This window comes from Ammodytes marinus, assembly GCF_949987685.1.
Source record: "Ammodytes marinus genome assembly, chromosome: 9".
In the NCBI taxonomy this organism is placed as follows: domain Eukaryota; kingdom Metazoa; phylum Chordata; class Actinopteri; order Uranoscopiformes; family Ammodytidae; genus Ammodytes; species Ammodytes marinus.
Window position 1 is genome coordinate 26,879,261 of NC_137213.1, and position 16,681 is coordinate 26,895,941.

The 16,681-nt window shown below is 40.3% G+C and overlaps 1 protein-coding gene across 1 annotated transcript in view; it reads right to left on the reverse strand.

Annotated features, from left to right (window-relative positions):
- Positions 1–16,681, reverse strand: part of atp1a2a (ATPase Na+/K+ transporting subunit alpha 2a) — a 53,610-nt gene that overhangs the window by 23,396 nt on the left and 13,533 nt on the right. The window contains exons 7-12 of the mRNA XM_080034279.1: positions 14,844–14,961; positions 12,836–13,104; positions 9,828–10,026; positions 8,204–8,313; positions 3,722–3,856; positions 1,239–1,318 (exon numbers count right to left, since the gene is read on the reverse strand). Coding sequence (XP_079890405.1) covers positions 1,239–1,318; positions 3,722–3,856; positions 8,204–8,313; positions 9,828–10,026; positions 12,836–13,104; positions 14,844–14,961 — 911 coding nt within the window. The remainder of the gene's footprint in view (positions 1–1,238; positions 1,319–3,721; positions 3,857–8,203; positions 8,314–9,827; positions 10,027–12,835; positions 13,105–14,843; positions 14,962–16,681) is intronic.

Consider the following 16,681-nt stretch of genomic DNA (forward strand, 5'->3'; position numbering starts at 1 on the left):
GCCCAGAAATGTCTTGGTTAAAAACAGATTCCAGAATGTTGGCCACTCCAGCACCTCGACCCCTCAAGTTCCACAGGCCATTAATATGCAACATGAGACTGATCTTTTACTCCATACTTTTTTTTTAATTTTCAAAAAATCTTCTGAAAGGAACTTGTTAGGGCATCTTCCAACACTTGCTGAATTCCCCTTTCCCTGTCTGTGTCTCTCAACTTCGTGTCTATAACTTGATGAAGCAGGTAAAAAAGTGTACAGCCCTGGAAAAAATTAAAAGACCAGTCTGGATTTTTCTTAAATCTTTATCTCTACATTACTTATTAAAAATGCTCTAAATGACAATATTTTAATTGTGAATTTGGTAGAAATGTTGTCAGTAGTTTATATTATAAAATCTAAATGTTCATTTTACTTAAACATATGCCTATAAAGAGTAAAACAAGATACACTGAACATTTGGAGTGGTCTCTTCATTTTTTCCGGCGATGTAAAGTTGAGTTGGTTCTGTCTAGAAGTGGGGAGTAGTTTTCCTTAACAGCTGGAAACTGCCATTTTTAGCCAAAGATTACTGTTATTTTGTGCCATTGTGAATAATCACGGCGCATACACTGTGAGTCAAAATAGAACTGCAGTTACCTGTGGTCGTGATGATGAAAGAGCGTGTCAACAGTGCGGCAAAAACAGTGTGCCCCTCACTCATGTGTTTCTAATAGATTTTCACATTTAATCTTGAATAGTTTTTGGTCAACAATGGTACAGAGGAATAAGCTATCAGGTTTACATAGAAAATACCTATTACTGGGAACAATTCAAAGTTGGTCTTAGCCCTTTTCATGGGATTTGTTCACAATAAAACAGCCTTTAAGGAGTGTACAATTTGTTCACTGCATCCTTGGAAGAGAGGGAAATGTGTACAGCTCCGGAAAAAAATAAGACACCACTCCAAATGTTCAGTGTATCTCGTTTTACTCTTTATAGGCATGTGTTTAAGTAAAATGAACATTTTGATTTTATAATATAAACTAACTGACATTTCTACCAAATTCACAATGCAAATATTGTCATTTAGAGCATTTTTAATAAGCAATGTAGAGATAAAGATTTAAAGAAAAACCCAGACTGGTCTCTTAATTTTTTCCCGGGGCTGTATATGAAAAACAAGGCCAATTTTTACTTTTGTGTGCTACCTCTACTACCCTTCCTTGTGAGACACATAATCGATCCATTATTGATCAACCAACCTGTCCAGGATTCTCTCTGGCGCTCCCTTCATGACCAGAAGATGACCCTCGGGATTGTCCTCCACTTCATGGAGAGAGAGCTTGAAGAAAAAAAGGAAAGTGTATAGAAAAAAAAATAGTGAGGACATAAAATGACAAAGATTTTTACATGCATCATGTGGTTTACTGCCGGTCTTAAAATATATTTGTTTTGGTCCCTTGAAAAAATAATAAAGAGAGACATTCCTCCTAAGTAAAAACCAAAACAATGAATTTCATTTTCCGTGCCAGCAATCATTTTTGTTATGATGTTGTTGGTGTCATATTTTTCCAAGTGCTTGGCAAACTAGAATTCTTATCGAAAAAAACTGGCTTGACAGAGTGCACATTATAAGTCATATGTATTCCTAGTGTTGAAGGACCATTTATTCATACTCTCATGTGCATTCCCTGTGGTGGTACACCTTTTGCAGTATAGCCCTTCCCCCCTCACAAACACACACACACACACACACACGCACGCACGCACGCACGCACGCACGCACGCACGCACGCACGCACGCACGCACGCACGCACGCACGCACGCACGCACGCACGCACACACACACACACACACACACACACACACACACACACACACACACACACACACACACACACACACACACACACACACACACACACACACACACACTTTACCCCAGGTAATTTGAATCAGAGTCATGAGTCACAGCATATCTAATCTCTGGAAACCAGAGCAAAATTGCTTTTTTTCTCCTCCTTTTCCCCCTCAACAGACGTTCCTATTTTGACTCAGGGAACAGGTGCACACAATATACACAAGCAGGATTTCCTTTGTTTGCTCCAATATGGATGCTGTGTTATTCAGATGCTGGTTCAAATCTCTAGAGAGGGGGACGGGGGAAGACTGAGTGTGGATAGTAGAAAGATTCCCCGCCTGCCTTAAGTGCTTCCCTTGAGCAAGGTGCTTATCTCTTGAAGTGATGATTTTATCTCATTTCGATATTAATTTTTAATGTGTTGCCTTTGTTGATGTCGACTCCTACTCTACAGGATGTTATGAAGCATACAGCTTAACTCAAGACCCTTTAGGAGCACTTGTAGTGAACAATAGTGTACATTTAATAAGTGAAAAATTGTAGTACAACCTAGGAAATTATGCATTTTCTATTGTTGTGCTTTGCTATCCGTACTTGGTTACTGTCTAATATCACCAGTAATGCAACAAACTGCAGTTGCTTATTATGCTATTGTCAAGCTACTGTATATAGTGCTTAATATGACTGGAGAATTATTTTTAAGGTTTTGAAAAAGAAAAATATAGCTCTTCTTACCAAACCCCTCCCAAACCTTTTGTAAGCTTTTAATGAGTTAGTTTTATTATATTCTCCTGGTGCAGCTAAAAAGTCAAGACAAACTCTTTTCCTTAAGTCCTTTGGCCCTAAACATTCTTAAAACAAATGATTTTCCGTCTATTGAAAGGTACCAACAGCAGAGAAAAATATCCAGTTACTTCACCACATTTTCCCCCCGTCTATCATAAAAAACGACTGCAACAGCTTCTCTGTGGCTGACCGTGTGTGTGTGTGTGTGTGTGTGCGTGCGTGCGTGTGCATGTGATGCCTGTTGGGCAGCTTCCAAGTATGTACGTGCGTGTGCAGCGGTATGAATGTAAAGCAGGTGTTCTTTGTAAAAGAGAATGCATGTTCAGACCGCCCTCGCCGGATGAAAAAGGTTAAATATGAATATGCATGAATCACTCAAAGCACGTAGGAAAAAGAGAGAGAGAGAGAGAAATGTTTTCCTAGCAGGGAAATGCATCATTTAAAAATATCATAATATGGTTGGCTTAAAGGTGCAGTGTGTAGTTTAGATTTATTTTGGCGTCATCTAGTGGTGAGATTCCAGATTCCAACGCTCCCTTGCTAACTCCTCACGTTTTGAGATTTAATAGAGGCTACGGTGGCCTTCAAGGACAAGAAGCTAGTAACTTAAGATGGCATACATCCCTCAAGTCTTTCCACAATATCAAGTGATGATGAGAAGATGTATTTAGTTATTTATTCTACAGTACTTCTTCTTAGTCTTCCAGATACATTTTTGGCATACACAAAATGTGTTACGTCGTTGAGTTTGTCGGCTCTCTGCAACTGTAGAAACATGGCGGTGCAACATGGCATATTTTTATATTATACAATACTTTAAACATATGAATATTATAATCCATTTCTAAAGTCTGTTCTGAAAAATGCCAATTCCCTCTACACAATGCACCTTTAAAAGGACACTAACACATTTTCAATAAATAACTAAATACATTTGATACAAAATTAAGTTTAATAAGAATAAGAAAAATAAGAATGTTTTAAGTTTTCATTATATAGCTTTAAAAGCACACATGTATTTAGGTTAAAACGTGTGTGTTAAATGTACAGTGACCATGAATGATCTGTAAATGATTCTTTCATCAGAATGCCCGTACCTGGTACTTGTTTGTGGAGTTGAAGGGGATCTCTCCCACTTTGGGGTTTCTGGCTCTCATGGCACGAACGTTTCCAACACACATCTCGATGCATTTCAACAGCGCTGACTCTGAGGCGTCTCCAGCTGTCTCCCTCTGCAGAAACACACACACACACACACACACACACACACACACACACACACACACACACACAAGACACACACACAATAACATTAGCTCAGTCACTCACATATGCACATTAAGAAATGACTGTTGTCCGTGTCGCTGCCTGTGTGTTTATCCTACTGAGGTGGAAAAGGAGCTTTAAACTGATTATCGCGGTGCCTGAGAGGACTTTACTTTACTTTGAAAATGGCTGTCATTACTGAAGCAGGTAGCCGGGCATAATTTGCATCACCGAACGCCTGTAATCCAGTCACACCAGTGGATTTAAAGACATTTTTAAAAGAAATTGTGCAGAAGTAATGAATGCAGTGCAAATTCTGGCTTTTTTTTTTCAATGAAGAGGAGGACGGGGAATAAATACTTCAATTTAAGTAGCTCATTTTCTCCTTGAAAAATCAAGCTGATTAGTCGGCCATGTATGAGGTTTGCAAGATTTATTTTGGGGCATTTTTCAAAGATTTGGATGGAGGATGGCTCAGAGGAAAGGTGGCCGACCAGTAACCATGAGGTCACTGGTTCAATCCCCGGCACTGGACAGGGGGGTGTTAGTTGTAATACTAGTGGTGGCTGGTATTACAACTGCGCCCACCATCTCTACCATTGTGTCTTAGAGCAAGGCACTTAACCCCAAACTGCTCCAGGGGCGCTGTACTATGGCTGACCCTGCGCTCTGACCCCCTCTGAAGTGTGGTAACTTGAGAGGGGATATGCGAAAAGACAAATTTCAACGTGCTTTGTGTAAATTGACTAATAAAGATCACTTCACTTAACACAAAAGGACACAAGTTCACATCATTTGAGAAACATGTCTTTATGGAGGAACACATTAGCTGTAGCCTATTGCCAATAATCAATAGCAAAGGGTTGCTAAGATTGCAGCTAAGAATTACATTTAATATTATGCGGTCAGTTATTGTCTATATGGTTTGCAGCAGCATTATACAGACATAAACACATAAAAACGAATTTTAGTTGGTGAAAATGTAATTTCAACATTTTAACATTCAGAACAGGGTTATACATTTGAGCATATGTGGTCTACTTGTCAATGAAGACATCCACACACTTGTTAAGGAGGTGGTGATGGCAAGGAGACCTGCAGTATTATGCAAAGCTCATACTGAGTTATTCCCTGTTTGGAGTATACAGAAGGCTAGCTTGTGCATTGCTTGAATCATTCAAGACAAAAATTCTCCTCTGATGACCTGAAAAATCCCCCTTAATTAAAAATGGTCCTGCAACACAACCCACATCTCAACAACCAATTTATTAAAAATCCTTGCTGAATGGATGGACCGCCAGACACCCAATACAACCAACAACCGGGGGGCCAAAACCAAGACATGAGATTTCTCTTTGTTCCTGCTTATACATTCATGAGCCGCTGCAAAACAAGGACACGCGCTCCCTAAGCTCTGTCCTTGTTTGTGCCTTTTCATGAGTGAATAAATAGACAGAAGGAAATTCATCCCTTCCTCTTTTCCCCGAGTATGGATGAGGACTTGTTCTTGTAAAGGTAGTGGAGCCTGGTCCTTGAGTGCTGTCTGTCAGGTGATAAGGCTGTTTAACTTAAAGGTGGAGTCAGTGATTCTGGAGAACGCTTGTTGTCAAAATCACTTTTGGTCAAAATCAGTGAATATTTGCTCATGATCTGCTTTACCTGTCCGTATTGTGTGTGCACTTGAAAAAATATCCAGTGTTGATACACAGCTTAGGCTCTGTAAAAAGGCATGTTGCTAGCTATGGTGGCCCCCCATTACCATTGTTTACATACCAGTTTACAGAGCCTAGGCTCAGTGGATCGTGAGGAGATATTCATTGATTTTGACCAAAAAAAAGTGATTTTTGACAACAAGCATTCTCAAGAATCACTGACTACACCTTTAATATAGTGAGAAAGCCGGGGCACCTCGAGGGGCACAGAGGCAGCAACAAAGGGTTGGCTCTCACCACAGTCTAGAAAAAGCTGTAATCCCCATCGCTGAGAAGCTAACAGAGAATTTATTCGGGTCAATGTAGCACAGTTCAGAGGATAGCGGTCGGTAGAACACTGGGATAGTATTGACTTACCCGCCCAGCAGTGTGTGTGTTTGTGTACCAGTGTGTGGGAGACTTTTTTCCAGGGGGTGTACTGGATTATGTGTGTGTGTGTGTGTGTGTGTGTGTGTGTGTGTGTGTGTGTGTGTGTGTGTGTGTGTGTGTGTGTGAGAGAGAGAGAGAAAAAGAGAGAGAGAGAGGGGTAGGCTAAGCGGGCAAGCCAGCGTGGGTGTACCACACCTGTGTCAAGTGGATATTGACACATTATTTTTAAGGGTTGTTTTTTGGCCTCTGAGCGCCATGTGGGTGAGGATAGGCAGACCACCGGCAGAAGAGAAAACTAAATAGCACAAAATCTACTGACTCTTTTTGATTTTACAATGTATCCTATACTTTATTGATGGTCATTGTCATGTGCAATATTAGGTCCATACTAATATCATATACTGTACAGGTTGTAATGCATTACTATATGTGAAATAATGAGTACTTTGAACTTCAATGTGATTAAATGTTATGAAGGATATATTTTGGTCACTGCATGTGCAAAACTCAAACATGCAATATGACTTGTCACTCAAACAGGCTATCTATTCTGTCTATGAGACATATATTTACTTTACACTTTATATATATCTTTTTTTAAAACATTTTGAATATGTTAAATTTCACATGCATTCTCTGTTTTCTTTCTGTAACTTTGGAGAAAGCTGGCAAAACATTTCCCCTCAAGATAAAAAAAAAAAGTGCCATCGTATCTTCTCTCTACATCTTATATTGTACTTTTCACTTTTATACATCACATATGTGGCTACTACAAGTGACTCTTCAGATTAAGATATAATTGGGCTCATAAAATGGAATATATATTGTAACGTTTTTCAAATTAGCTCCACCACAACCGGCTATAACATTTAAATGCTACATAGATGATGATCATTTTGCTATACTTAAACGTAAAATTTAAGTCTGGGATTTTTTTTTTTTTGTCAACTTTATATTAGCAACAAGAGACTAAAGGGACTAAACCCAAGCATTGAAAGGTCTGCTGCCTAAATACAAGCTGAGCTGGTTGCAATGACCGAATGTGTCAGCCAAGTGTAAAAGGTTTGGCCCTTTGTGTTTTTAATTGGTTTTGGACTAGCAGTGGAGTTCTGTGCCGTGGGAGAATTAGCTGTATCAGGCTGAGGCCACAAAGAACAAAATACTTGTGACTAGGAAGTATTAAAGAGCTGTTTTTTTTTAGTCGTGTAATGGGAGAGATGAGAGTGCTGGAGAAATCCAACCATTTGAAATGCAGTTAAAAGGTGGAGTCAACTATTCTTGAGAACGCTTGTTGTCAAAACATGTCAATACTGTGTGTGCTGAAAAAGAAAAGCCCAGGCTCTGTAAACAGGCAGGTGAATAAAGGGTATACAAAAAGGGGCACACCACAGCTAGCAACATGCCCATTTACACGGCCTGATCTGTGTAATAAAACTGGAATTTTTTACCGACAGGGAGTGGAACTTGAGGCGGTATTCAAAGATTTTGACAAAAACTGATAATAACAACAAGCGTTCTCCACAATCACTCAATACAGCTTTAAGTTCAATTTTGCATTTAAGTTTCTAGCTAATTCACCAAGTACATGATGTGAATATTTTTTCCAATACTACTTATATCTAAATCACCGCCCCAACCGACACTGTCCCAATGTTGTTAAAGGCCTACTTCACCGGTGGGAATATGAAGGTGTATTGAATTCTGAGATCCTATGTAGTATAAATGTGCAAAAAAAATTGAAATTGGTTCATCCTAGCCTGAGAAAAGGCAGAAAGAGTGTTTTATGGTCTCACTGTCTAACCCTACATTTCTCTTACTGTGACATCACAGTAAGAGAAATGTAGGGTTGAAGTAGGCCTTTAACTTCAACTATACTGGCAAACTAAGTAGGTGAAAAATCATGTCCTATGAATAAGTTATATGTTATTTGCACGAGTTATTTACCCAAATGTAAAAAGTTTGCTTATAACTTCTTTGGATGACATTAGGTCTATGTGTTTATGCCCCACTGCTTTAGACAGTAGAGATAATTCATGAGAGTGGAGCATAGGCTAAGAACTGCTCTTGTAAAGTCTTGTCTGAGTCTTGTGTGTGTGTGTGTGTGTGTGTGTGTGTGCGTGTGTGTGTGTGTGTGTGTGTGTGTGTGTGTGTGTGTGTGTGTTTTTTTGGTGTGTGTCTTTGTGTGTTTTTGTACGTGTGTGTGTGCGCGTCTGTGTGTTTGTGTGTTGGTACCATGGTGATGGGGAAACTCTCCTGTCCAGCCCTGAAGTCAGCCCTGTTGCAGAGTCCGGCCACACGGGAGAGAGCTGACCATGTAGCAGACGTCTTGTCAAAACCCAAACCTGGGAGAATAGCAGAAAAAGAAAAAGCAGTGTTGAAATATTCCTTATTTCTTTGTATGAGGGGGACTCATGCAGTATTTACGCTATGGCTTTACTCTCGTCTCGCAGGGCACATAGCAGCGAATATTGTAGCTAAATAACAAAGGTCACTTAAGTTAGAGCAATGGCTTCTTCTTCTTCTTTGACAAAAAAAAAGTGACTTTTCAGTTCCCCTGGTCTCAAACGCACAGGGCATTCATTTTTAAAAAGAATGTCCCGAGAAAAATAAAAAGCTCTTTCTTGTATCAAAATTTCATCCATCTCTCTCTCTCCTGGTCGAACATAAAATGACCCTCTCTCTCTCTCTCTCTCGGTCGCACGCATTGATTTATTTTTTATTTTTTGGAAACAAAGGCTCTGGAGAGCACTGGTCACTGTCACTGTTTTTTGTGCAAACAGAATAGGATAGCAATCAGGCAGAAATAAAGCGCTCAGGGGCAAACTATGTAGGGCCCGGAGTTGTTGAACTTGACAAAATGAGTTCAGGAAAAAAAAAAATCTCCAAAAAACCTGCCACAGCTGCAGAAATATAGTCTGCACTTTAAAAGATTAATACACTCAGTTCGTTTTTTTTTAGCACAGTCTTTTGTCAGCTCTGGCCTGGCTATTCATTGTATGATTGCTCCAAATCCTCTGACTCAATACTCATTGGTATGCATGAAACACCTGTTTTTTTTTTCTCCATTCCAAACCTTTTTGGTTATTTCTACAAGGTTCTTTGAAATCTGGCTCAATTATTGCCGTTTGGTAGGAGACAGGAATCCAATTGGTTCCACAGAGCGCATTGTGGAACTCTGGGAAATAGACGTGTGTAGCTTATAGGGTTGTGCGGCCCCGTTGAAAAAAGCGCAGCTCAATTAATGCGAGCAGTACAGTGGGAACAGTATTGTCTGTTGGCGTTTGAATATTGGACAGATGAATGTCAGCAGGTGTTCGGGCCCCCCTCTACGCATTCCCTCACACTCTCTCCAGCTCTCCTTCCACTCTCTCTCCCTCTATACCTCCTCCTCTTTTCATCTATCCTTTCTCTCCCTCTCTCAATTCAATTCAGTTCAAAAAAGCTGTAGCCAATTGGCATGAATATATTGTAGTGAAAAAATATTGCCAAAGCTTTACAGATATTTAGAATATTAAAAATTAGAACAACCCCCCCCCCCCCATAAACCATATGTCCATATGATATATAATAAAAATATGTTATGGCATAAAATAGTACACTTGAATTGTTTTCACTCTTTTCATCCCACTTATTCCTCTGATTTTTTCAGGATTTCAAACTATGTACATTTGTCTCGTTTGTTATATATGCATTGTATGTAAATTGTAAAAGTAACTCTGCCTTAGTATATATTTAACAAAAATAAAGTATTAGATTAATTATCCCCCTCTCTACACCCTTCCTCCCTCCCTTCCTCTCCCCCTCTCCCTCTCCCTCTCCCCCTCCCTCCCCACCCCACCCCCCCCCCCCCCCTCACCAGTCTGGTCCTCTGTGGTGTCGGCCTCGTGGATCTGGTTGTCGAACCACATGTGGGCCACGGTCATCCTGTTCTGGGTCAGCGTGCCCGTCTTGTCGGAGCAGATGGTGGAGGTGGAGCCCAGGGTCTCCACAGCCTCCAGGTTCTTCACCAGGCAGTTCTTCTTGGCCATTCGCTTGGCCGTGAGCGTCAGACACACCTGTGTGAGGGGACACATAGGGGGTAGGTTAGTGTGTGTGTGTGTGTGTGTGTGTGTGTGTGTGTGTGTGTGTGTGTGTGTGTGTGTGTGTGTGTGTGTGTGTGTGTGTGTGTGTGGGAGGGGGGGGGGTGTGTGTTTGTGTGTGTGTGTGTGTGTGGGGAGGGGGGTGGGGGGATGTGTGCGTGTGTGTGTGTGTGGGGAGGGAAGTGGGGGGATGTGTGTGTGTGTGTGTGTGTGTGTGTGTGTGTGTGTGTGTGTGTGTGTGTGTGTGTGTGTGTGTGTGTGTGTGTGTGTGTGTGTGTGTGTGTGTGTGTGTGTGTCGGGCCAGGATGGATGATTGTTAGTCGACAAGGGAGGAGAGCATGTGTACCATGTGTACGCACTGGTGCATTCAAGTGTTTGTGTATGTGAAACCAAGCGTGGTCCAGGTGCCTTACAGCGTATGTGTGTGTGTGTGTGTGTGTGTGTGCTTGCATTGGTATCTTTGTGAGGACTAGTTTCAGCTTTTAACCATCGGAGTGAGGACATTTTTGGAAGATGAGGACATTTTGCCTGGTCCTTACGTCTTCAAAGGGCTGTGCACTTTAAGGTTCTGTTAATAATTGGGTTTATGATAAGGATAGTGTGAGGGTTGGGCATTTAGCTTTGATGGTTAGGGTAAGGGGCTAGGGAATGCATTATGGCTAGGGAATGCATTATGTCAATAAGTGTCCTCACAAAGAAATAAGTACAAGAATGTGTGTGAATGTGGTTGTCTGGCACACAGCAGGTGCACATGAACATAAAAATACGACGAATACACCGATTCCATATGTTGCTAGACACACCAACGCACATTAATTCAAGTTGACCATATTACGCAAATAGCAACAAATGTAGCACACACACACACACACACACACACACACACACACACACACACATTTCACACCCAACCTAGTGTGTGTTTGTAAAGCGAAGGCAACTAAAGAAACCAGTCACTGGAAGTTAATTTATTTTTCCGGGACCAGTGAAATGTCGACTGATGGCATTTCAAATGCCAGCTGGCATCCACCTCGGCTCACACTTTTGTTTATTGCGGCAGAAAAAAAAGTTAGACGCATTGCAACGTGAGACATAAATCACCTGCTTGGCGATGTTCTGTTCTATCATTAGAGCTACACATGACGCTCTCAGTGGGTGAATTAGAAGAAGCATAGAACAGGTGGAACTAATAACAGGTGTAACTAATAACTAATAACATTGATGATGGCTCAATTCTATTTGTGCATCATATATGTAATAACACTGTCAAGTTAATTTTCTCTGTAATTTAATTGAAAAAAGTGAAACTTCCATATATTCTACATTCCATACACGTGAAGTGAAACACATCTAGAATAAACATACCTTTCAGAAGGTGGACATTTCTTTATCATAAATCTTTTTTTTTTATTGGTTCTATGTAATATTCTAATATTTTGAGATACTGGATTTTTTTTCATTTCATGAGCTGTAAACTGTATAACCTGACCTATTTCACTTTGGGTAATACATCTAGGATATATGAAAGTTTACATTTTTTGAACAGACTTTTCCATGATGTTCTATATTTCTTTTAGATACACCTGTATGTGTGCCAGTAAGCCGAGACAGTGAGCCAACAACAGATGGCGCAATACTAGGAGGTCTCCACAACTGGCACAACTTAAAGCTGCACCAATCAATATCTTTATGTTTACGATGTATCAAGTTAGTGTGTGTAACGAGGAAACAGCTGCTCGAGACAACGTAACCATGGAGAATGAACTCCAGACTCTACGTTCTACGGAGCTTTTAAGCCTTCTTTATCTACTTATTTTGAATATCAGGCCCACAAACTCTAGTCTAACCCCAGCAAGCTGTTTTCAGCAAATAATCTAATTAGCTCAGTGTGTGTGTGTGTGTGTGTGTGTGTGTGTGTGTGTGTGTGTGTGTGTGTGTGTGTGTGTGTGTGTGTGTACTGCACCGGCGACAGCGAGCATACGGAGAAAGTGAGAGACTACCGGATGTAGAAAGACAAACATCTGGCAAGACCAAGAGTGAGATTTCTTCTTAAGGAGTTGGTTGAGGCCGAATTAAAGCCAAAAAGGAAAGGAATATTGGATTTTAATTTGTCGGGAGGCCAGAAGAAAGGGAACTCCAAATGAATGCTAATGTTGCTCCGGCTGGCTGCTGGCTGTGTCAACAAGCGAGTGTTTGCTAAACATGTTTGGCCAACACTTGACAAAGTGAAAAATGTGTCAGGTGTTGTGTTTTGTTTCTCGGCCCATGCCCAACATGTTAATTAATACAGCTTTCAAATTGAGTGTATAAACATTACAGGTTAATATGGTGAATGTCAGGAAGATGTTTACTATACACACATGCTTATCGTATTGACTGAAAGCTACCCAGCTACTACAGTCCATAGTCCACCCAATCATCTCAACATTCACACTTGGCTTGGTTGATTAAAGTTGACTAAATATTCCCTGTCCCAAAAATGTCCAATAAAAACGTATTTTAAAATAAATAATAATAATAAAAAGATACAATTATAAATTGCCATTGCAACGCAAAGTTTTTATTAATATATATATATATTTTTTTTTGGGGGGGGGGCATTTTCCATGCTTTATTGACAGTGTGGAGAGACAGAGATGAAATGAGGAAGAGATGGGGATGACATGAGAACGACCTTGGCTGTCATAAAATGCCCACACACACACACACACACACACACACTCCCTCCCCCCCCCCCCCCCACACACACACACACACACACACACTCCGAGTCCATTGTACTCACAGTGACAGTAGCCAGCAGTCCCTCTGGCACGTTGGCCACGATGATGCCGATGAGGAAGATGACGGCCTCCAGCCAGCTGTATCCCAGGATGAGTGACAGGATGAAGAAGGACACGCCCAGGAACACAGCCACGCCCGTGATGATGTGGATGAAGTGTTCTATCTCTATGTTGATGGGCGTACGGCGCACCTCCAGCTCCGAGGCCAGTGTGGCAATGCGACCCATCACCGTACGGTCACCTGTGCAAATCACTATACCACGGGCCGTACCTGAGAGGGGAGAGGGAAGGGGTTAATGTTAGTCTTTCACAATAAAAGCATCAGGTAAACTGTTGCTCTGTGCATTTATTATTTCTCATTGCTTCAGCAAGTCTGGAGGACACTTGTCGAAATCACTTTTTGTCAGAATCAGTGAATATCTCCTCACGATCCACTACCTGTCCCCGAAATACAGTGTCAATACACAGCCTCAGGTCTGTAAACTGGTACTCAAACAAAGGGTATGCAAAAAAAAAGGGGCCCAATGTAGCTAGTTAACGGCACACAGTACGAACAGGTAGCTGATTGTGAGACGATATTTAGTGATTTTGACAACAAGCGTTCTCCAGAATCACTGACTCCACCTTTAAAGCAACAAAAGTTAATTGGTCCACCTAAATAAAACATTTTCTGAGCCATTCCCATAGAGCTGCCCGGTGGCCTGCTTCAGGCACTATGTAACTATGGGTACATATCACAGCACTCAGATAATGGGAGGAGAACTAGGATGACCAACCAATTTTGGCAGATCAGTTTTTCTCTGTTTAATCCACAACGTAGAAGAACTTTGCACCAAGCGAGATAAGAGAATGGAACAGCTTTGTTGGTTTTAAATTCAATATGAAATCCTGGCTAAAATCATCTCAGTCATGTTCCCATCATGCAGAAACTCAGACAGCTGATCTTAGTGTTGTGAAGTGTTGTTGTGGTGTCCTTCTGTTTTGATTGTATTTACTTCAGGCACTTATCTCAGCTAACTCTAGCACTGCTGAGGAGCCGAGCATTGAACCTGTCACATAAACAAATAAATAAATAACTATGTAAGAGTGACAAATGGCCTCTAAAGTGAGACACTGAGGTAGTTGAGTGTGTTGTTTTGTAAACAGGAATGAAGGTTGATAGAGATGTGATGGTTGGATAAAGAGCAGTGATGGATGGAGCGGAATAACAGGTGTTGTTGCTATAGTGATTGATGGCTGAGTGGACTGAACAGATGCCCGATCATAATCTTAAAAAAAAAAAAAAAAAAATCATAATAATAATCAAGGGGCATTCTTGTTATCAGCAGTTTTGACAAGGGACTATTTTCTCAGTACGAAGCAGTTGCAATGGAAACTGTTCAAATTGAGACGTAGCTGGGACATTGTGTCTGGAAAAAGATGTAGATAGCAAATGAATTCTAAATGTCAAGTCTAATTCTGGGAGCCCCACAAGTAAAGCATTTAGACTCTAAACATGAATATTGTGACAAGATATTAAGGTCTACTTAACATACTTGTTGGTTGGATTTGGTTCCTCAGTTGCTAAGGTTGCTTAATGAACCTCATTAAAGGCATTTACAGGCTGGGTCTTCAATATAATACTAAACTGTTCACTTTAGAATCAGGATTGGGAGATGATAGATAGGCTATTGATGACGGTGCAAAGTTTCATCCCATTGAAATGCTTTCTGCGTCACAGTTTGATATATTGATAGGAACTCAAATACAGACTACAGTTCCCAACAGTTGAACCTCAAACCGAAACACTTATTGATAATCCTAATGCATCCAATTTTGAATAACAACACCAATGTAGTGTAAGATGCCTGGGCTAATGGCTGTTTTGATAAATGCTTCTTTGAAAGACACTCATAGCTGGGCAGCAAATTAGAACTATGTTGATCGCCAGATGGCTATAATGATAAAAAAAAAATAAAGGAATTGAGATGCGATGAGAGACAATGTTGTGCCCAGATGTGTCCCACTGACCCTCGACACAGTTGGTGGAGAAGAAGCAGATGTTTCGCGTCTCCAAAGGGTTCTCGTGGGTGAACTCTGGAGTACGAGTCTGGGGCTCAGACTCTCCTGTCAGGGAAGAGTTGTCCACCTTTAAAGGGAGAGAGAGAGGGAGGGATAGGGAGAGAGGGAGGGAGGGAGAGAGAGATAGATCAACAGACGGAGAGAGGCAGGGAGAGAGAGAGAGAAAAAAAGAGAGAGGGTGGGGAGGGAGAGAGTTGAAATTTTAAAATGACAAGGCAAAGTAGTAGTTCCTCAATTTTGAGAATGGAATCATGACATTTTTTGAATATTTGCAAAAAAAAATTACTATTTGGTAAAGATACAAATAACTTAAATTATCAGAATTATTGCAGTGGATTATATATAATGTAGAATATTTCCCACTGAATCGTTGTGAAATAGAACTATGAAGTAGCATGAAAAGAAAAATTAGGATGGCTACAAACTTGTAATTAAGTAGTATATTGAGTTAATGTACTTCATAACATTACACCACTGCACTGGAGACTGTCATGTCAAAAAAAATAACATCTTCAGGTCTAGGGGATTTTTCCCACTTTCCTCTATAGTTTGAATATGTTAAAATACAGTGGGATAAACTCATATAAATCAATACAAGTCAACCAGGAAATTTCACCCTCTAGCAACAGTACGAATATACAGTAGTATAGACCCAAAGCACAAATTGACATAAGAGGTTGAAATCTCAAAGGATGATTAGTAAAATAGAGCAACGTGTCTTATGACCAACTGTAACTCAAAATGAACACTTGACAGCTAGCCCTTTAAAAATCCTGTTGGCCCGATATGTGATGCAGTGGAGGAGGCAAACCATACGCATGTTGAACATAATTAAACCTACCGTACTGTTTTCAGGGTGATTCATGCAGTCATAAGACCTCATGGGACATGTTAGCCAAAACAACACTACACACTGCAATGTGTTACTAAATTATTGCTCATTGGCAGTCAGACAAGAAAGAAAGGGAGGGAGGGATAGAGAGAGAGAGAGAATATCTGTTTAAATATCTGACCATATTTGTACTAAAAAATGTTAAATTATTCCGTTTGAAAATTTTAGTTTTTTTTTTTTTTATTGTACTCAACCACAAACACCCATAAAAACATCTAAAAAAAATTAATAATGAAATAATAAAAATTCTGTGTTTGTTGTTTGTTTAAAATGAAATGAATGCAATTGTGGTCATTACTTTTTAATTGCAAGTTTAAATATCTATACATATTTGTTATAGCAAATGTTGAATTCTCCTCTGTCTGTACTGTAAGAAAGCTCCCTTGAACTGTATAAGATTCAGACAAAGGGAGAGAGAGAGACTTCTACATTATGGTAAAGAAGTTCCACATGTACTGTATGTATGTTTAATGTGGTTCAACTGATGGATTTGGCTGCAGGTTAACATCAAGAGACAAACACACTGAATTAGAGGAGAGTGTTCGCCATGGTGGCAACTTAAGCCCGGCTTCATTAAATGTGTGTATGGATTAACTTGCGGTCCGTTTGGATCAATGCAAACTGCTCCAGGCCTCACCTTACCACATAGAGAGGAGGGAGGCTCTGTTCTGACCTACCCTGTGTTCTAATTCCCATACTTCCCTACTATTTAGTATGCCAGAAATAGATTTAGGATGTCCAAATACATGCACGTCAATTGTAGTATGCTGAAAATACACAAATGCCCCACTAACTCCAATAGCATTTTGGAGTATTCATCTTCATTCTTGACATTTCTCGACAAAATGAAAAAATATCTTCCTTATCTGATTTTTTTTTCTCTCCTGTGGACCTT